Raw genomic sequence first — 23,106 nt, 5'->3', positions numbered from 1 at the left:
TTTGAGTGCCTTAAAATCTGAGAAGCTCATCTTCTGGCACTATATTAGACAATGTTCCCCTGCTATTCATGAGGTTTTTACTGGCTAATTCTTTTCAGAAGTAGACTACCTGGTCCTTCTTCCTAGTTTGTCTTAGTCTGGAAGCTCAGCTGAGACCTATCTGCCATGGGTTGCCCTGCTGGTATTTAAAATCTGGTGGCATAGCTTCCAGGATCACAGCAAAATAGAAGCCCCCACAGCACGACAAACTGGCAGATGCATGGCAATTCTAGGCATTAGTAAGCTGAAATGGACTGGTATTGGCCATTTTGAATCAGAGAATCAAATGGTTTACTATGCCGGGAATGACAACTTGAAGAGGCATGGCATTGCATTCATCATCAAAAAGAACATTTCAAGAGCTATCGTGAAGTACAACGCTGTCAGTGACAGGATAATATCCATACGACTTCAAGAAGACCAGTTAATAGGACTATCCAAATTTATGCACCAACCACTAAGGTCAAAGATGAAGAAATTGAAGATTTTTACCAACTTCTACAGTCTGAAATTGACCAAACATGCAATCAAGATAAAGCACAGGTGTTTAAGTTTACTAAACACCTGCTATAAGTGCCTTCCCTCGGCCCCGCCCCTTCCAGGTTTATTGTCTCCGCCTCCCTGGGGAGGGGGCATATCTAGCACCACGGCCACCCCGCCCCCTCACGCTCACTGTCTCCGCCTCCCTGAGGGGGCGTGTCCAGCACCGCAGACGCCCCGCCCTTTCTGTGTATTCGTTGGTCGAGCACGACGTCCGTTACTTCAGAGTCCCGCCCAAGCCACGCCCCCACGCTGGCCTCCGCAGCCTGGCCATTGTCACGCCGCCGGTGAAGGCGGGCTCCTCTGTCGAGACTCAGGGCGAGCCCGAGGGAGCGCGAGCTGTGCGGCGCGAGCCGGCGGGGGCGCGCGCAAGCCGCGGTCCCGAGGAGCCGGCGCCAGACGCCCGGGCCCGTCGCCGGCGCCCCCGGCGCCCCGCCCATCGGCACGCAGGCTCCGTGCGAGCTCACGCACGCGCGCTCCGGCCAGCTCCCCGGTCCGGCGCCGCGGGGACGGGCGGGCGGAGTTCGGGCGTCTGAGGTAGGAGGGGAGGAGCCTGAGCTGCAGCCGCCGTCGCCGAGGGGACAGGAGCATGTCTGCAACTCGAGCCAAGAAAGTGAAGATGGCCACCAAGTCATGCCCCGAGTGCGACCAACAGGTGGGGCGGGCGGGCGGGCGGCCGTTGCCTGGCGGCCGTTGGCTCCAGAAAGGCCACCGCGCCGGGTCCCGGCGGGCCTCGCTGACCAGCGCGGGAGCCCGGAGCCGGCCGGGGTCCCCCTGGCGGCCCGCGGGCGAGTCCGTGCTTCCTGTGAGCCGCCGCGGGAGGGCCGTGGGCGCATCGTGAGGGGCCGGGGCGCCGTGTCCGGACCCGCCCGAGCCCCTCGGCGGCCCGAGGGACGACCCAGCCGTGCGGCCCCTGTGCTACGGCCCGAGTGCCCGTGGTGCTGCGCTCGGAGGCCAGAGCCGGGCCCCCGAAGCCCCTTCCTGCCACCGGGCTGGCTTTGTTCCTTCAGACGCGGGCGGTGGACCCCCAGACGGTGGTCTCCCAGCTCCCTACCGCGACCTGAACATTAGCTTAAATGTGATAAAAGGATTTGCAGTGTAATAACTTCCTTCTCTTAGATTTAATTAGTGGTTTTGATATTCTTTAATATTTTATAACCCAAATAGTCATTAACCTCTTAAAAATTTTTCATAGAGCACTAAAGAAGCTTAAGTCCTGTCATTGAAGCCGTGTGTTTTTCTAGTCTTCCCTCTTAAAAATTGGCGTGGAGTCTAGTTTTTTTTAACTAAAGTTGCTGTTCCTGCAGGTGGGTATGAGTTGGAACTGACTGGAGGGCACCTAACAACGAATTTAATGTAGTTTTTGGAATTTTAATGTCTTCTTTCTACAGCAAATTTATTAGGTAATGCAGTGGCCTTGGTGCTTGACCATACTGGTAGTCTAGCGTTCAGCTAGACATTGAAATCCTCAAGGGCCCTGTCTTAGGCAGGGTTCTCTAGAGAAACAAAACTAGTGAAGCATGTGTGTGTATATGTATATATAGAAAAAGAAAGCAAGAGAGAGGGTTTTATTTCGAGGAAATGGCCGATGCAGTTGTGAAGATTGGCAAGTCCAACGTCTGTGGGTCAGGTGTCCGCTGAAGGCTTCTCCTGACTCTTGTGGTTTCAGGGGCTGACAGTCCCAGAATCAGCAGGTCAGAGGCAGACTGCTGGCTCTCAGGACTATAGAAGCTGGCGAATCCCAAAGTCAGCAGGTCAGACAGCAGGCTGCTGACTCACAGGGATGTGGAGCTGGCAAATCCCAAAGTCGGTGGTGCAGATAACAAGCTGCTGGCTCGTGTCCCAAGAACCGGAGGTCAGATGATGATGAGCCAGAAACAGGGTCCAGAGCAAGCAAACGAGCTTTGCTAGAAAGTCCATATGTATATCGGGTGCAGGCCACACCCCTGATAATTGCAAAATACTGAGAATCATGGCCTAGCCAAGCTGATGCATGAAATTAACCATCACAGGCCTTTATATGTCATTTTGGTGGCAGTTTATCCAGCTTTGCAGAAGGATACCTGACAGGGGACACTATATGTAAAGTGTACAGCATCAGAATTGTGGTTAATGAGTAGTCTCACAGCATTTCAGGGGCTGGCTTTGGATCTCCAAATGGCAGCTCACATGTAAACAAAGGAGACCACACTGGTGCCTGCAAGAGCAGCTGTGGCTTAGAAATTTCACGTTCCTTAGTCTAAATGTCTTTCAAGGCCTTGCAGGGAATGGCATGGTTATACTGTTCTTAGAGAAGTCCAAAGTTATGGGGAAATGGTAACCAATAGAGAGCTGGGGCGGTGATTTTAATATCAGCTAAAATAGATTTTAAGATATTTTATGAGAGACAAAGCACAGAATGATGAAGGAACGAATTCATTAATTAGATAAACCAGCAGCTCAAAATATAAAAGCAAATACTGTTAGAATGGAAGGAAGAAATAGACAGCTCTACAATAATAATTGTAGACTTTAATACACCACTCTTAATATTGGAGAGAACATCTAAAGAGAAGTTCTATAAGGAAATAAGAGGGCCTGAATGACATTATAATCTAACTAGACCTAACAGATATAGAGCACTCCACCCAACAACACCACAACATACATTCCTCTCCGGTGCACATGGATCGTTCTCTAGAATAGACCACTTGTTAGGTCAAAAATCCAATCTCAATGAATTTAGAAAGATTAAAATCATACAAAGCATCTTTTCTGGCTATAATAGAATCAAACTAGAAATCAATAGCTGAAAGAAAACTGTAAAATATACAAATATATGGAAGTTAAACAACACAGTATTAAACAACCAATAGGTCAAGGATGAAATAGAAAGAGAAATCAGAAAATACTTGGAGTCAAATGAAAATGAAAGCTCAACATATCAAAACTTACAGGATGCACGGAAAACAGGGCTCAGAGGAAATGTAGCTGTAAACACCTACATTAAAAAAGAAGATCTAAAACCAATAAACTATTTCTATAACTTGAGAAACTATAAAAAAGAAGGGCAAATCAAGCCCAACCTATAAGAAGGAGGGAAATAACAAAGATCAGAGCAGAGATAAATGAAATAGAGAATAGAAAAAACAATAAAATCAATGAAACCACATGTTGACTTTTTGAAAACAGTAGTAAAATTTAAAAATCTCTAGCTAGACTAACAAAATGCAAATATCTAAAATCAGAAATGAAAGTGAAGACATTACAACTGACCAGATTTAAAAAATAATGATAATACAAGAATACTAGGAACAATTTTATGCCAACAAATTAGGTAACTTAGAGGAAATGGTCATATTCCTAGAAACACATAAATTTCCTACACTGACTCAAGAAGAAATACGGTATCTCAACAAACCCGTAACAAGTGAAGGGACTGAATCAGTAAAAAAAAAAAAGAAGAAAAGCCCTGGACTTCACTGTGAAATTCTATCAAACATATATAGAAGTGACTTGAATTCTTCTTAAACTTTCCCAAAAAACAGAAGAGGGAACACTTCCTAACTCATTCTGTGAGACTAGCATTACCCTGATAGCAAAGCCAGCAAAGACGCCACAAGAAAACTACAGGTAATATCCCTTATGAATATAGATACAAAGATCCTCAACAAAATTGTAGCAAACCGAATCCAAAAGGATTATATATGATGATGAAGTGACCTTTCTCCTGGGAATGCAAGGGTGGTTCAACATTAGAAAATTGGTTGCTAAGAGAATCGACTTGACGGCAACTTTTTGCTTTTTTTTTGTTTTTTTTTTACATCACATTAATAGAGCAAAGAAAAAGATCTAAATGATCATTTCAGTTGATGCAGAAAAGGCATTTTACAAAATCTAGCATCCTTTAATGATAAAAATACTCAAGTTAGAATAAAGGGTATTTATGAAAAACCCACAGCTAAAGTTATACTCAGTGGAGAACGACCTAGAAATTTCCCCTTAGGATCAGGAACAAGACAAGGATGTCTGCTCTCACCACTGCTATTCAGTATTGTACTGGAAGACCTAGCCAGAGCAATTAGGCAAAATAAAAAACAAATATAAAAGATATCAAAATTGGGAAGGAAGAAATAAATCTATCCCTTTCACACATGACTTGCTCCTATATATAAATGACCCTAAAGAACCCAAAAGAAAGTTGTTAGAGCTAATAAATGAATTCAGCAAAGTGGCAAAGTACAAGGTGAACACACAAAAATCAGCTGGCTTTCTATACAGGATGTTAAAAAATGATTCCATGTTAAGAGTAAAATATCTAGAAATAAATTTAACCAAGGAGGTGAAAGACTTGTACATTGAAAGCTATAAAACATTACTGAAAGAAGTTGAAGAACTGAATAAATGGAACATTTTGTGTTCATGGATTGGAAGACTTAAGATGTCAGTACTGCAGTAATCTATAGATTCAGGGAAATACCTATCAAAATTCCAACAACCTTCTTTGCAGAAATGGAAAAGCCAATCCACAAGTTTATATGGAACTGCATGGGATCCAAAATAGCCAAAATAATCACGGAAAAGAACACGGGAGGGCTCACACTTCCTGATCTTAAAACATTTGAAAGCTATAGTAATCAAAACGTCATGTACTTGTATAGTGATAGACGTATAGCCCAATGGAATAGAATTGAGAGTCCAGAAATAAACCCATACATCTATGACTAGTTGATTTCTAACAAGATGCTAAGCCCATCCAGTGGGGAAAGAATTGTCTTTTTAATAAATGGTGCTGGAACAATTGGATTTCCAGAAGGAAAAAATGAACCTTGACGCATACCTCCCACCAAATAGGAAAAGTAACTCAAAATGGATCAAGGGCCTAAATGGAAGAACTAAAACATAAAACTTTTTTTTTAATTGAATTTTTTTTATATTACATATATATGACATAGTTTTAGATCTCACATTTAGGTTTGTGACACATTTTGAAGTAATTTTTATATACACTGTGAGGTATGGATCCAGCTGAAAGCCATAAAACTCTTAGAAGAAAACATAGGGTTAATGCTTCAGGAATTAGTTTTTAACAATGGTTTCTTGGATATGACCAAAACTACAGGGACAAAAGGTAAAATAGATAAATTGGACTTCATCGAAATTATAAACTCTTATTCATCAAAAGTCGTTACAGAGTGAAGAGACAACCTATGGAATTGGAGAAAGTTTTGGGGAACCAAATATCTGATAAGGGTTTTAATATACAGAATATATAAAGAACTCTTAAAACTTAACAACAAAAAGACAATTAAAAAAAATGGGAAAAAGAATAGACATTTCACCAAAGAAGAAATACAAATGACCAACACACCCATGAAAAGATGCCGAATGTAATTAGTCAGTCATTAAACCCCCCCCAGAAAATCATACCTGTTGCCATCAAGTTGATTTTGACTCATTGTGGCCCTATAGGACAGAGTAGAACTACCCCACAGTGTTTCCAAGGTTAACCACTGTGCCACCAGGGCTCCTTCATTAGTCATTAGGGAGATGCAAATCAAACAGCAATGAGATGTTACTTCACACCTACTGATACGGCTATAATGTAATAAAATGGAAAGTAACAGATGTTGATGAGGATGTGGAGAAATTGCAATCTTCATCCCTTGCTGGTAGGATTGTAAAGTGGTACAGCCACTGAAGGAAACAGTTTGGCAGTTGTTCAAAAAGTTAAGCCTAGAATTACCATACGATCCAGCAATTCCAATCCTAGGTATATTCTTAATATAATTGAAAGCAAGAATGCAAACAGATAGATGTACACCAGTGCTCATTGCAGCACTATTCACAATAGAGAACAGGTAGAAACAGCCTAAATGTCCATCAACAGATGAACGGATAAACAAATATAGTACATATACAATGGAATATTAGCCATAAAGGGAAATGAAGTCTTGATACATGCTTCACCATGAATGAACCTTGAAAACATTCTGCTGAGTGAAATAAGTCAGTCACAAAAGGACAAATGTTGTACAATCCTACTTATATGAAACACCTAGAATAGGCAAGTGATTGAGACCAAAGTTTCTTAGTGCTTACCAGGGTGGGCAGGCAGGAGAGAGAAAGGAGTACTCATTGTTTAGGGGCCACTGAACTTCTGTTAAAGGTGATGGAAAAATTTTGAAATGGAGAATGGTGATGCTTGAACAACATGTCAACTGAATTAATATCACTGAATTCTAAATGTGAAAAAAATTGTTGAAATGTTTCGTTGCATATATATTTACCACAATTAAAAAAAAAAAAAAAAGGATCAACAATCCTATAGCTTAGAGACACCGGAACCTCCAATGGCTCTTACAACACTAAGGCAATGTTGAAATATATAACATAAAGTAAAAAACAAGGTTCAGAAAAGTTGCTTAATAAGTACCATTTGTATTCAAAAGGAAGAATAAAAAGAACATATATTAAAAAAAAAAAGCACCAGTTGTTAAACCTTCATGGCCTTGATATTGGGGCTCCCATTATATATATATCTGACGATCACACTAAATTTAAACAATATACAACTCTTATGAGAGTTTCCAAATATAGAGGACAAAAAAGTATACCTCACCCTAAACATTGGAAATATCGCCTTGCCTAAATTTCCCATAGTCATAGTCAAGGGACTTAGTACTCTAAGTCCCTTGTGAGGTGCCATGGTGCTGGAGGTGGTCACCCCTCTTCTGGACTTCTTGGCTACCTGGAGAGCCCCTTGGAATCAACTTAGTGAGTAGCCAAGGGAATTTGTACAGTTTATGGATATCATCATACACGATGGATCCCATGGGAAAGTTGCTGCTGTCCATTCCTTAATCTGGACACTCTTAATTCAAGGACAGGACCAAAGGGTCAGGACACTTGGCCAAACTTCAGGCAGTTATCTTAGCAGTGGATGTCCTGGCGTCTGGCCATTTCATCTGGCCAGTGGCAGCAAGAACACTTTTTTTCCCAAGATTGCCCCCTGAGGTGCAATGAGTTAATACGGCCTCTCTAGCCATGGTCTTTGTGACTCGCACACAATGATTGAGTGGAGCTATACAGATAAGGTACATGGAACCTGTGATGGTTGGGGTTATGTGTCAGCTTGGCTAAGCCACGATTCCCAGTATTGTGTGGTTGTATTCCATTTTATGTGTTACGGATGCAGACCTCTACATGTTGATGAGGCAGGATTGATATAAGGTGTCACTTGGGTCACAGCCTCGCAGGAGGGCATGCCTTAAGCCCCACCCTTACTAAAGTTACACCCTTCCCTGTGGCCTGCATATAAGAAAGATATACATGTGTGTCCTGGCGAGGCTTCTCCTCTCTGCATTGGGATCCTGCTTCCAGGTTCATGATCAGTTGACCTCCCCAGAGCCTGCTGTCTGACCTTCCGATTCTGGGATTCACCTGCCTGCACAGCCTCTTGGGCCAGCAGCCCATCGTGTGACCTGATTGGCCAGCTTCCACAGCCTTGTGAGCCAGCAGCCTGTGGTCCGAACTGCTGGTTTGAGTTCTCAGCTTCTGCAGCCACATGGGTCAGGAGAGGCCTTCACCTGACCCGCGAATTTGGAACTTGACAGCCTCCACAGCCGCGTGAGCCATTTCCCTTATACGTTGCAGCAAATTAGGGAACCCAAAGACAGGAGGGAGAGTACTGAGGGGAGAGGGAGTAGTTGATGTTAGAAACGATGGAGTGGTACTGTAGCTTGGAAAAGCTGGACATTTGGGACATCTTTAACCTACGCCCCATAGGAACCAGCTTTGTGTTGATCTTCACAAAAGAAATTATTCATTTACCCCCTTTTGGAGTAAACAGCTTTGGAAATCTCTTACCTCACAGATATCCAAAATATAAATCAAGGCCACACAATGTCTCTGCACATACTAAGGCCAAATATGAGGCCTCACCAAAACACTTTATTCCTGTTGGTGTTCCAGATATTACTGATAGTGACCAAGGCACTCATTTCACTTTTCAAAATGCACAGTGCTGAGCGCTTGAACAAGGCATTCAGTGGAACTTTCACCTCCCTTAGTGGCCACAGGCTTCTTAGAACACCATAATGGTTTTGCTTAAACAAGTTCAAGTTCATTTAAATGAAACATGGCGTTTTTCAGTCATCACACACCAGGGGTAAATTATAAAGAGGCTGACTCTTGATGTTTGGTTGCTGACAGCTTTGAGGCCCCACTCTTGCTTTCCCCGTCTCCCCCACATAAGAAAGCTTGAGTGTTCTCTTCTGTAGCTCCAGCAGGAAGTTCAAACGACACAACTTCAGCTGTGCACTCGCAGGAGCCCTCACCCCACCCCACCCCACTGTGAAAACTCAGCCCAGTTTCCTTTCCTTATTCTCTTAAGCAATTTTTGGACCTGCTTGGGAGCCTGCCTTGCTCTCTTCATAAAGCCTCATTATGAAAGTCTTTCAGACCTCCTTGGTGCATGTGTGGCATCATCCATCTCAATACCTGAACCAAATTTTGTGTGTGGGGTTCATCCCTTCTCTATGGGGTGATCACAACGGTAGAGAAAGAATATTCTTTTCAACAAATAGTGCTGGAACAAGTGGATAGCCACATGTTACACACAAACACACACATTGATTCTTACCTATACCATATGCAGATATTTCAAGGTGGATCATAGATCTAAATTAAGACTTTTAAACTATAGAACGTCTGCAAGAAAATAGAGAAAAATCTTTGTGACCTTGAATTAAGCAAATATGTTAGTTAAGAAAAAAAAAATTTTTTTTTTTCAAAAAACACAGTGCAAACAAGCAAAAAAATTGTTAAATTGGGCTTCATCAAAATTGAAACTTCTGCTCTTTGAAAGTCACTGTTAAAAGAATAAAAAGAAGCCACAGACTGTGAGAAAACCTTTGCAAAGCATATATCTGATAAGAAACTTGTATCCAGAATATATAAAACCAAAAAAAAAAAAAGAAAAACCAAACTGTCTAGTTGGTTTTGACTCATAGCAACCCTATAGGACAGAGTAGAACTGTAGAACTGCCCCATATAGTTTCCAAGGAACAGCTGGTGCATTCGAACTGCCGACCTTTTGGTTAGCAGCTGAGCTCCTAACCACGGCACCACCAGGGCTCCAGACTATATAAAGGACCTTCAAACCTCAATTAAAAAACCAATAAAAGAAATGGACAAAGATTTGAATACTCAGATATATGGATGACAAATAAGCACAAGAAATGATGCTCAGCATCATCAGTCATCTGGGAAATGCAAATGAAAACTGTAACGAGAGCCTATTACTTATCTGTTATGGATCAGATTCTGTCATTCCCCACCTCCCCACAAAAAAAAGTGCTATAAGTCCTCCTATTTGGGGGTAGGGTTTTGTTATGTTAATGAGGCATATCAGTGTAGAGTGTGTTTTAAGCCAATCACCTTTGAGATATAAAAAGAGCAGATTAGGCACAGAGAAGCAATCAGAAACTGAGGAAAAGATACATGCCACGTGAAGATCACCAAGGAAATGAGGAACAGAAGCTGAAAAGGGACGAGGACCTTCCAGAGCTGAGAGAGAAAGAAGGCCTTTTCTTAGAGCTGGCACCCTGAATTTGGACTTGTAGCCTCCTAAATTGTGAGAAAATAAACTTCTGTTTATTAAAGCCACCCCCTTGGCGGCTTATGTAATTCCTGGGATAGCAGCACTAAGAAACTAAGACACCACCTATTCGAGTGGCTAAAATTAAAAAGGCTGAACACTCCAAGTATTGGTGAAGATGTAGAGACACTGAAACTCTTACTGCTGGTAAAAAGGAGTGTAAAATGGTGCAGCCACTTTGGAAAACAATTGGCCTATGATCCAGCCATTCCACTCCTAGGTATTTATCCAGGAGAAAAGAAAGCATATGTCTCCCCAAGAGGTGGCACAAGAATATTCATAGCAGCTTTATTTGTGATAGCCCCAAATGGAAAACAATCCAAATGTCCATCAGCAAGTTAATGAATATCCAAACGGCTATGTCCTTACAATGAAACATTGCTCAGCAATAAAAAGGACTGAACTTGTTACATGCAACAACATGGACAGGTCTCAAAATAATTATGCAGAGTGAAAGAAGCCAAATTAAAAAGTATGTACTTACAATTTCTTTATATAAAACTCTAGGAAATCCAAACTACAGTGACCATAAAGCAGATCAGGAGTTGCCTGGGGACTGGGAGTTAGGGAGGGACAGGAGGGAGAGATTACAAAGGACATGAGGAAACGTTGGGGGATGATGGGTATGTTCACTATCTTGATTGTGGTGATGGTTTCACGTGTGTGTACACGTGCCAAGACGTCAAATTGTACATTATAAATGTGCAGTTCATTGTGTATTCGTTATACTTTAGTAAAGTTCTTAAATAATAAAATTATTCACTTTTTTAATATGTAAAGATCATGGACATCTTTAGGCAGAAAAGAACCTTAGATATTTTACAGTTAAGGAAAAGAAACTTATAGGACTTACGGGATTTATGAAAGGCCTTTCCTGGAGCAGAGGATAGGAGGAACCGTCTGGACACCTTTTTTCACGTGCTTCCGTTTTCTTGCCCCTCGAAGTGGCTATCGTAAACGCTCCTTTTTCTGCCAGTGGGACTGGCCGTCCTCCCCTCTCATGCTTGAACTCTTGGAGTCATTCTCAGTTCTTGCTGCTTTATAACCAGTAACTGATTTGTTGATCCCCGCCCCCCCCCACATCTTTTTCCCTATTCCCTTTGAAATGTCAACTTTTTTTTTTTAATCGCTTTTTCACCAGCATCTCATTCTGGGATTAATGTAATAATTTTCTAATCAGTCCCTTTGATCTAGTCTAATCCATGTTGTAATCTATTCTAGGACTGACATTTAGGAAATACTTATTTTCTTCACATTCTTCAGGTTCTTTCCCTGGCCACTGACATTAGCATGTACAAACCTTTTACTATGCGCGTGACGCTGCTAAGCACTAGGAGAATGGGAAGGCTTATTGGGTATAATTCCTATCTCAAATAATGTTTTATGAAGAGATGGATTTAAATATAAATGTGATTCAGCTTCAAGTAACTTATTGCTCAGTTGGAGAGACCACATAAACACTTGAGAAATTTAATAGTAATAAATCAGTAATATAATTTTTCCTATTTTTCCCCAGGTTCCTGTTGCATGTAAATCTTGTCCTTGTGGTTACGTATTTATTACCAGAAAACGTCTAAAAGTAAAACATTCAGAGAAATCATCCCCCTTTACAGGTAATTGTTAAGAGTTTACCACTTTTCCACCTTTTAAAGTTTCTAGTGTATACATCTACTCCTCACCTATCGACTATCTCTTTATCCACGTTTCACGTTTACGACAATAGTAAAAATTCTACTATCTGACTATTTCATGCATTAACGACATACGTCTGGCAGTGATGAATGCTGAGGCCTGAGGAGAGTAGCACTGGTTCTGATGGCTAAGGCTGTGGTTCAACTTGGCTGGGCCATGATTCTCAGTGGTTTGGCAATGATGTAATTTGGCAATTGTGTAATGAAGTCATCCTCTGTTTTGTGATCTGACGTGGTCATCCTCCATTTTTGTGTAATGATGATTTTCACATAATGACCTGGTCTTTGGAACCTAACCATGTCAATAAGTGAGGAGTAGATGTATATTTGAAATTCATTTTTGTGAGTTAAATTTTTTTTTTGCTGGTGAGGTTAAAATATTATACTCTGGAAGTTCATCTTGGCTTTTACTAGATACAGTAAGTTCATTTATGTTGTTTATTTGTTCTTTATCCAATTTAAAAGTTAACTCTTTTACAATATTGATAAATCTTGTAACAAATTTTAATGAGAAATTTTCACTTGAAAATATTAAACGTGAAAGAAAAAGACCCTTGGTTTTAGTGTTAATATTTTTTAAAGTACTGGTTACTTTTTTCAATTCACTGATTTAGACTGTCTGAAAATTGCTGGTTTTAATTTTGTTTGAGCTTGTAGCATTCTCTTAAATGTAGACAAATCGAGATGTATTCAGTAAATGTGTTCAGAGAAGACACATTTTTGTTACTCTTATTTTTTCCTATGATAAAATCAGACATTCGGTTCATTTAATGAACCCAAATGGGAATTACTACATTTATTGAGGGCCTGAAATATGCCAGATACTGTAGTTCTGGGTCATAGAGCAGTAAATCTACTATTAGCACAGGTTCACTAATGTCACGGAGCTTACATTCTAGTAAAGAGAAATATACAATGAACATAGGAAAAATATCAGCTAATAATAAGTGCTGAATAGAGATTAAAATAGGGTATTGTGTTAGAGGATGACTGGAAGGCTACTGTTGATTGAGTGCTCAGGGATTGCCTCTCTGAGGAGGTAATATTTTAGCTAAGACCTGAATAGGGCGAAGGGGCTAAACATGCGAAACCAGGGGAAAGCAAATTCTAGACAGAGAGAAGAACAAATGTAAAAGTGCCAAGACTGGATTTATTCCAGGACTGCAAAGTTGGTTCAATGTTAGGAAATCGATTAATATCACAAGGACCCTAGAGGACAGAGTAGAACTGCTCCACAGGGTTTCCAAGGAGCGACTGGTGGACTTAAACTGTTGACCTTTCGGTTAGCAGCTATAGCTCTTAACCACTGTGCCACCAGGGCTTCAATATCATATACCATATTAATAAAGAGCAATCATAGGATTATCTTCATAGATGCTCAGAACCCTTTGAAAAAATTTAGTACCCATTCATGATTTTAAAAAATAGCTCAAGAAAATAGGAATTGAGGGATACTTTCCTACTGTGTTAAAGTATATATACCTTAGTGTTAAAACTAGTGTCTTATTTAATGGGAAAACCCTGGGGCATTTCCATTCAGATCAAGAACAAAGTAAAGTTGTCCCAAGGAACCAGTGATAAAACTGAACAGTAAAAGAATTCAGTAAAGTAGCAGGATAGAAAATTAATGTATAGAAAATTAGTAGTTTTTTTCTATGTGCAACCAATAAACAGAGGACATAATGTTAGAGAAAACCCCATTTACAATATATTGCAGCATAGAAGATTAAATATTCAGGAATAAATTAAATAAGAAATGTGCAAGAAAAATTTAAAACAATCCTGAAACACACCAAAGCAGATTTACACAAATGAAGAAACATCCCCGTTCTTGAATAGGATGACTCAACATTATAAAGATATCAGTCCTCATTAAGATAATTAACTTACAAATTTAGTGCACTCTTAATAAAAATACCAACAACCTATTTTACGGAGTTAGACAAGCTGATAACAGAAGTTCATATGGAAAAACAAACATGCAAGAGTAGCCCAGAAAATGGTCATTTGGCTTTCAACAAGGGTACCAAGGCAATTAAGTAGAGAAAGAATAGTGTTTTCAACAAATTGTGCCAGGACAACTGGATATCCACATACAAAAAAGTGAAGTTGGGCCTCTGCTTCACACCATAGACAAAAATGAAGTCAACTTTTAGAAGTAAACGTAACAGTAAATCTTTGTGACCTTTAGTTAGGCAGTGGTTTTTTAAATATGACACCAGAAGGCCAAATCACAAAAGAAAAAGTAGATAAATTGGACTACATCAAAATTTAAAACTTTTGTGTCGTAGATGATATCATCAAGAAAGTGAAAAGATAATCCACAGAATAGGAAAAAAAAATGGCAAATCCCATGTCTTATATGGCACTTGCATTCAGAATATTTAAAGAACAACTCAGTAATAAAAAGACAAATAACCCAATTAAAAAAAAAAAAGGCAAAGGATTTGAATATGTAGTTCTTCAAATAATATAAACAAATGGCCAATAAGTACATGAAAGATGCTCAACATCATTAGTCATTAAACCAAAAAAAACCAAACTCATTGCTGTCGAGTTGATTCCAAATCATAGCTACCCTCCAGGACAGAGTACAACTGCCCCATAAGGTTTCCAGGAAGTGCCTGGTGGATTCGAACTGCTGTCCCTTTGGTTAGCAGACGTAGCTCTTAATCACTGCACCACCAGGGTTTCCCATTAGTCATTTGGGAAATACAAATCAAAGCCACAATGAAATGCCACTTCATACCCATGAGGATGGCGATAATAAAAAAGACAGTAACAAGTGTTGGTGGAGAGATTGGAACCCTTCTGTACAGCTGGCAGAAATGTGAAATGGAGCAGCCACTTTGGAAAACAGACGTGATTGACTTATTTCACTCAGCGTAATGCCCTCCAGATTCACCCATGTTGTGAGATATTTCAGATTCATCATTGTTCTCTTATCGTTGCATAGTATTCCATTGTGTGTATGTACCATAATTTGTTTTATCCATTCATCTGTTGATAGGCGCTTAGGTTTTTCCATCTTTTTGCTATTGTGAATGATGCTGCAATGAACATAGGTGTGCATATGTCTATTCTTGTGATGGTTTTTATTTCTCTAGGATATATTCCTAGGAGCGGGATTGCTCGATTATATGATATTTTTAGTTTTTTGAGGAGGCGCCATATTGTTTTCATAGCGGTTGTGCCATTTTGCATTCCCATTAGCAGTGCATACAAATTCTAATCTTTCTGCAACCTCTAGTATTATTTTCTGCTTTTTTTTTTTATTAGTGTCAGTATTGTTGGAGTGGGATGGTATCTCATTTTAGTTTTGATTTGCATTTCTCTAATGGCACCTCAACATAGAAAAACCAAAATCCTCACAACTCTACCGATGCGCAACATCATGATAAACAGAGAAAAGATTGAAGTTGTCAAGGATTTCATTTTACCTGGATCCACAATCAACAGCCATTGAAGCAGCAGTCAAGAAATCAAAAGATGCATTGCATTGGGTAAATCTGCTGCAAAGGACCTCTTTGAAGTGTTGAAGAGCAAAGATGTCACCTTAAAGACTAAGGTGCGCCTGACCCAAGCCATGGTATTTTCAATCACATCATATGCATGTGAAAGCTGGACAGTGAATAAGGAAGACCAAAGAAGAGTTGACGCCTTTGAATTGTGGTGTTGGCAAAGAATACTGAATATACCATGGACTGCCAAAAGAACGAACAAATCTGTCTTGGAAGAAGTACAACCAGAATGCTCCTTAGAAGCAAGGATGGCGAGACTGCGTCTTACATACTTTGGACATGTTTTCAAGAGGGATCAGTCCCTGGAGAAGGACATCATGCTTGGCAGAGTACAGGGTCAGCAGAAAAGAGGAAGACCCTCAATGAGGTGGATTGACACAGAGGCTGAAACAATGAGCTCAAGCATCACTACGATTGTAAGGACAGACCAGGACCAGGCAGTGTTTCGTTGTGTTGTGCATAGGGTCGCTACGAGCCGGAACCGACTCCACGGCACCTAACAACAACAATGGCTAATGATGGCAGGCATTTCCTCATGTGTCTTTTAACCCCCTGAATGTCTTTGGTGAAATGTCTGTTCGTATCCTTGGCCATTTTTTTAATTGGATTTTTTGTCTTTTTGTTGTTAGGTGTTGAAGTATTCTGTAGATTATAGAGATTAGGCCTTTGTCAGATATGACATAGCCAAAATTTTTTTCCCAGTCTATAGGTTTTCTTTTTACTTTTTTGGTGAAGTCTTTTGATGCACATAAGTATTTAATTTTTAGGAGCTCCCAGTAATCTAGTTCATCTTTTGGTGGAATTTGAGATATCAGTATATGTGTGGGTTAGTATGCATGCATATATTTCCAAGCTCTGTCCACTGAGAGAGCAGTGACACCCCAGTAATAATGAACAAACCTCGCACCGGGATTTTGGTGTCTAAACAGCATTCTCCAATAAAAAGAGAAGTGATTGATTTTAGGACTGGGACAGGGAGAATAGCAGGGGAGCCTGAAACATCTTGAGGTGCCAGAATATAAGGAAAAAAAAAAAAAAAAGCCAGCCTGAAGGAGCTCCCAGTGGCTAAAGCTGAGACAATTTGAGTAACAAAATAATGACATTATTTGATTATAATGCATAGAATAAAATAAATATCCATGAATCCATACTGATATGAATAAACAGAAGAGAAGAAACAGCTTTTCCTTACAGTAGAATTCCGATTAATAAATGTAAAAGGAACGGGAAAAATAGAAAATTTCCATTAGCCAAACACTACAAAACAGTCAAGGTCATGAAAAACAAGGAAAGACTGAGGAACTGTCACAGACTGGAGAAGACTACGAAGACATGATAAATAAATGCAGTGTAGGATTTATTTTTTTTACAGTGGCCTGTTCTTTCCTAATGGATTTTATTTCTAAGTTTTTCTCTTTGAACATTTTAGACATACTTAGTTAAAAATGTCTGTTTCAGATTGTTCCATTATTTGTAGTTCTGGGATATGAATTCTTTTGTTCACATGTCCCTTCACGACCAAGGCTTTTGGTCCGCTTTCTTACTTTTTTTGCATTTGAGAAATTCTCTTTCTTGCTGTTTGGACTCAGCTATGTATGAAAACAAGTTTTGGTTTGGTTTTTGGTGGTATCTTAACTGGCATGTTTATTTGTTTGGGGTGGAAGGGGTGATTTCTTGCCTGAGTTAAATCTACTGTATTGACTAGAATCACCTCCCTTCCATTTTCACTACATTGAGGAACAGCAGGGTAATTGCTTTCAGTATATTAGGGATTAGAATAAAGCTACTAGCTTACCTAATATTATCTTTGCAGTATGTGTGCAGTGCAACTGGTTTTTCTTTACTTATGGCCTTTCTGGCTCTGGGTTTCTTGTTCTGCCAAGATGAGTTACTGGCACGATTTTCCAAAGGGATTGGACAGTTTACTATGGAAATAAGGTATGTAAAACCATTGCATGGATGAGACAGTTTACCATGCAAATAAGGTGACTGTGGCCTACCAAGGGGATTGGTCAGTTTGTGGTTTTGCTGGCTCGTAAAGAGCCAATCCCACAGAGGTTGAGGGGGGCTTTACTACCATCAAGAAGAAGAATTGGGAGCGGAGCATGTCCTTTGGACCCGGGATCCCTGTGCTGAGAACCTCCTAGACCCAGGAGACAGAGCTGAAACACTGGAGACGTAAGATGGTGCAAGACAGCGTGAGTGGTGAAAACCAGGAGACCATCACAAGACAGCTGCAGTGGGCTAGAACCCATAGTGCCAGGTGGCTGCAGTGGCCTCGCGGACCCATGGAGAAAGAAAGCTGAGCGCCTTAGGGCAGGAGGCTTGGTGATGGAATGGGGCACCCCTGGGCATTTGACAGTGGAGCCAAAAGAACCGGGAGTGGGGTTGGAAGGCTGAAGCCCAAACAGAGCAGGGGCCAGGGGCAGAGGCCTGACCAGGGCCAGGAGGCCGAGGCCCAGATAGAGCAGGGACCAGTGGCAGAGGCCCAAGCAGGGCTGGGAGGCTGAGGCTCAGACAGAGCAGGGGCCAGTGGCAGAGGCCCAAGCACGGCCTGGAGGCTGAGGCTCAGCCTGGGCATGGTCTGGCGGCAAAGACCAGAACAAGGCCAGGCCTGTGGGCACAGCAGAAAAGGAGCTGAGAACTGTCTTGGCTGGAAGCTGTCCTGATAAATGAACTGTATCCTGTCTCCTGAGTTGTTCCTGTTATTTCCAAGTTGATCCCGATCCCAAGTTGTAGCCTGTTAACTTCCCTAAGAAACTCATAACTGTGAGTGTGGTCTGTGAGTTCTGTGTGGCCATTGCAACAAATTACCAAACGCAGCAGAGAAGCGGAGAGTGCTGTGGGGAGGATGACTGGTGTCAGAATTGTTAAAAATTTGGAGAGTGGAGGCATCTCTGACCTCCACCTCACAGGAATGATCTTTGGGCTGTTGATCTTGATTCTTCTCTTCCTTCCCCCTGAAGGTAGAAGGCTTCTGACGCAACCACGTTACAATGAGTTTATGTGTTTTGGTACCAGTATATGATGGTGAGGTCAGATTTTTTTTTTTTTCTGCTAACCTGTCTGCATATTTGGAATGGTCCAATCTGGAATTCAAGTGAGGGCAAAAAGGAGTGGAGGCCTTTTCCATTCCCACTTCACCATCTTGGAAGCAGAGGGGAGGAAAAAGGCAGAAAAGTTGCTATGGAGGAATATGTGCTTATAAAAACCAAAAACCAAATCCTTTGCTGTCAAGTTGACTCTGACTCATAGTGACCCTGTAGGACTGAGTAGAACTGCCCCATAGAGTTTCCAGGGAGCACCTGGTGGATTCAAACGGCTGACCTTTTAGCAGCCATAGCTCTTAACCACTACACCAAGAGGGTTTCCGTGTCCTTACAGGGGGCCAGAATTAAAGCCACTGAAAAAGAAACATCCCCTCCTACTTCAAGATTCCTCTCAACATCAAGCATTGTGCAGACTTGAATTCTGCAGAATTTGTCGTGCTTTTTTTTAAAACCTTTTGGTGGGACACGTATGTCATTGTTGTAGTTTTTAAAAACACACAGGGTAGTGGACTCCAGTGCCATTTCGAATACTTGACTGCCAGGAGAACTTAGGCAAACAGTTCTCTCATAGCCCTAAAATATATATATTATTTTTATTCATACATACCAAAATTAAGCCTGAAGCCCAGAGGAGTCGAACTGAGGACTAGGTGAAAGAAGGTAAATTCTACAGTAAATAAGAATTTAGGAAACTGAAAGAGGTCATGAAGTAGAAGCCATTCAGATGGTATGAGTTGGGGAGGAGGAAGATCTAAAAATGCCTCTGACAAAACATGAGAAACGGGCATTTTGAACCCACTGTGGGGGAAATTTTTATAAGTACTAAATTGATCTGAGATCTTAATTTGATAGTACTGAAAAATCGTTCAGTGGACATTGATCTCCTGGTTTAAAAACATACCTCAGGTTTTAGCTTGAAAGCATTTCTTCCATGGTAGATGCTTATAAAATTGCTGGAAATTTTATTCTTAATGGAAAACCAAAAGGCTTAAAAGTAACATCCACCTAATATGAACCGATGGCAGCAGATACAGTGGTAAAAACAGGTAACCTCCGAGTGAAGTCGGTGATACTTGACCAATTAAAAATTGATTAGTAAAGTTGATATCAGGTCTGTTTTTGATTGTTGTTTCGTATTCATAATGGTATTATGCCCTTCAGTTTTCTTTGATGATTGCGCTTTTGTTGTTTATTTTCTCCACAGAAGTGAATACTGTATCGTTGAAAGATTTACGAATACTTTTTTTATATGAATTTAAACTGGGACATAGTGCAGCTGAGGCAAGCAGAAACATCAATTCCGTCTTTGGAGGAGGCTCTGTAAGTGAAAGGACTGTCCGGTGGTGGTTTGAAAAATTTCGTTCTGGGGTTATGAGTCTGAAAAATGAACCTCGTGGGAGACCCAAATCTGTTTTAAATGAAGATCAGTTAAGAGCTATGGTGGAAGCTAACCCCAAATCAGCAATTCGAGGTCTTGCAGCAGACTTAGGAGTTTCTGCTACAACAATTTCTCGACACCTGGCTGCAATAGGGAAGGTGAAAAAATTGGACAGGTGGGTAGGTACTACATCAGTTGATGGTTAGAGAGATTTCTTAAGATTTGAAAGAGCGAAGATCTATTTTGGAGAGGATCATAATTGATGGCAAAAAGTGGATACTGTATCACAGTTGAAACGGATCAGGACAACAGGCGGAAGTTGGTAAAGTTCCCAAACATGTCAAAAACCATCATGGCAACCAAAAAAGATTGTGGTGACTGGTGATCTGAAAAAAGGCCATTTCAGTACTGCTTTTTAACACTGGTAAAACAATAATGGTAGTATTTTACTTTCAATATGTTAGAAATATATATCAAAATTTGATCTAAAAGCACTCTGCATTGGTTAGCAGATACGGACCCGTAATTATCATGATGACATTTGACCACAGAAATCACAAATCACCATAGCAAAGTTAACTGCATTGGACTAAGAAATTTTGCCACATCCGTCATTCTCACTCGACCTTTTTTCAACAGATTATCACTTTTTTCATCATTTGGAGCTCTTTCTAAGAAACAGAACATTCCTCAATTGAGAAACAGTAATTGGAGGATTTGAACACATTCTGACAGTTTAAAAATGCTGAATTTTGTAAATATGGCATATATCATTTAATATCCCATCAGGGAAAGCGGTTACTGCCAGCGGTGCATATTTTGACTGAATAAATAATTTTTTTTCTTGAAAGGATTACATTATTTTGACTTAGAAAGAAGACAGTTTTATATGATTCAACATAATGCCTTCCCGGGCCCCAGCAGAGCATGAAGACTGAGAGGTACCCACGGTGCTGGAAGACTACAGGTGTTTCCAAGTTTTGGGACTTCTTCCTTGGAGGAAGGTGTCCCAACCCAGGGTGTGTGCTGTACGTGTGCAAAGATGGTTAGGAGTCAGCCATGCAAAGATCTGGGCAAAGAGGGCTCCCAGGAGATAAGCCGCTTGTGCAAATGCTCTTGGATTCTCAGAAAATACTTTTTTGAATGAAGAGGAGATGCTTCTCTCTAACACCCAAGTCATGCACAGAATAGATCTGGCTTAGTGAAAGTTTTTGGATGATACTTATTTGTCACAAAGAACCAATGCCTTCTTTTATTCCAATTTTTAAAAAACATAAATGGCCTATGAGAGACGAAAATTCATGGCTGTTTTATGATGTCGGTAGATTGGCAGTTACTCATTGTGACATCCAGGGACTAAGTTGGGGTAAGATACTGGGATGGTCCTCCTCCTGCCTCTCCCTCCTGACAACCTCATAAGTCTGTTCCATGAAAGAGAGAACAGTTAAGGTAGCCTATTAAAAAAAATTGAGCAGCGTGTAGGATACTTTTAGTCCTAAGGTTCCTACCCCCTTAGTTGGATGCCCTCACTTGGAGTCACCTGCCCGTCTACTACTCCATTCTTGTCAGGGAACCTACCCAGTACTTTGGGAGACTCTTCTTACTCCCAGTAGAGTGAAGCTTCTGATGTGGCTCACACTGACAGGGTTGCAGGGAACCCCACGTATGGGAAGGACTTCATGTCGAAGGTTAAAGGAGGAGGTTGAACAGCCACAGAGGGCAGAGCAGTGGCTTGGCCAATGCGAAAGGAGGTAGTTTTATATAGTTGGTCTCTTTGGAGTGGAAGGTAGTCATTTAATGGCCACCTGTCCCCCAATTATCAGACCTCTCATCAGACTTCCAGAGTGGGATGCCAGGCTTGGGTCTAAGACAGTAAGTGGATATCCTTGCTCCAGCCCAAAGGAGTATTTGGGGAATGGGTAGAAACACCCAAATGGAAGCAATAAAATATGATATGAGTCAGGAAAAGGAGCAGATACAGGGTAATGAGTTAGCCTTGTGATCTTCCTTACCACCTCCAAGGAGTGCTGACCTGAGTCAGAAACAGGCCTGCGGCTCTGTGAGCACATGGATCCAGCTGTGCCTGAAACTGGTACGATCACTTCGTTTTTGCTATATGAGCCAGTAAATACCCTTTTTGCTTAAGTGAAAGCCATTATGAGTTTGGTTTCCCATTTCAGAAAAGCAAGATTCCTGACTGATACTCTCCTTGAGCCTCACTTTCCTGATCTGCAAACTGGGGCCCATGGTGCCACCTCGCAGGGTTTGGAGAGAAACAATGGCAATGTAAAGGCCAAGGCACAGAGCAGGCGCCCAGTAAGTGGTAGTTAATACTGTGAAAGGAAAAGGCAAAGGAGGCAAAGCAAAGTGTGGGAGGCCTCTGGAAGCCCCTCAGTGTCCAGGGCAGGCTCGTGGGCGGGGTTCAGTGCTCAGTGAAGGTGGTGCCTGGCTTGGGCTGCAAACGAGGGCTGGCCTCTTGAGTCACTCTGGCTTACCTGCATTGTGCGCTCCCTGACTGCTTCTTTATTGGCTTGGACTGTCTGGAGTTCCTGGCTGCAAAGGAAGGCTGGCCTCTTGAGTCTCTCTGGCTTACCTCCATTGAGTGCTCCCTTATTAGCCACACAGGAGGACAAGAAAAGTCCTTTCAGATGGAATATAAGCTGCCTGCCTTTCTCCTTCACAATTATTTGTATCATTCCTAAAAATCATAGTCTGTTTTTGGAAATATGAAAGGTAAATGTAAACAGAATAAACAGTATTTTCATCATTGTGAAATGAAACTTTCACATCTCTCCTTTGTTTGGAAAAATGGAAACTAAAGCTTTACATTTATACCTATTTAATTTAGGAGCAGCTTTTGGATTTGTAAGGAAAATGAGAATTTTTTTGCACAGAAGACCAGCCAAGCATCTCAATGTGCTCATTTTCCTCTTCCATAAAATATAAAATAAAATTAAAGCTTTCAAAGGCATCTTGGTAGAACTTTTGTGTTCTGAGATAAAGACACATCTTACTTCCCCTGGTGCCCCTTAGGTAGCTTGGGTCCTAATTACAGGAGAGAACAAAAAGTGGCTTTGGATAGCCATTTTGGTTCATCAATCACACAATAAATTTTTAATCACATAAAAAAAATTTTTTAATGATTTTTTTGTGGGAAAATATACACCAGTTCAAAAATTTCTACATGTACAATTCAATGACGTTCAGTACATTCTTCAAGTTGTACAATCATTCTCACTATCCTTTT

The 23,106-nt window shown here is 41.0% G+C and overlaps 1 protein-coding gene across 1 annotated transcript; it reads left to right on the top strand.

Moving 5' to 3' along the window:
- The first annotated feature begins 1,068 nt into the window (after window positions 1–1,068).
- LOC111752351 (histone-lysine N-methyltransferase SETMAR-like) lies at window positions 1,069–23,008 on the top strand. The gene is made up of 3 exons (XM_064274124.1): window positions 1,069–1,234; window positions 11,736–11,832; window positions 19,686–23,008. Exons 1-3 carry the CDS (start codon window positions 1,169–1,171, stop codon window positions 20,063–20,065), a joined length of 543 nt encoding a protein of 180 aa, XP_064130194.1. The 5' UTR covers window positions 1,069–1,168; the 3' UTR covers window positions 20,066–23,008.
- The last annotated feature ends 98 nt before the right edge of the window (window positions 23,009–23,106 follow it).

Source organism: Loxodonta africana, chromosome 21 (genome assembly GCF_030014295.1).
Source record: "Loxodonta africana isolate mLoxAfr1 chromosome 21, mLoxAfr1.hap2, whole genome shotgun sequence".
In the NCBI taxonomy this organism is placed as follows: Eukaryota; Metazoa; Chordata; class Mammalia; order Proboscidea; family Elephantidae; genus Loxodonta; species Loxodonta africana.
The sequence above is the reverse complement of the archived record's forward strand: the minus strand, read 5'-3'. Positions and strand labels throughout refer to the sequence as shown.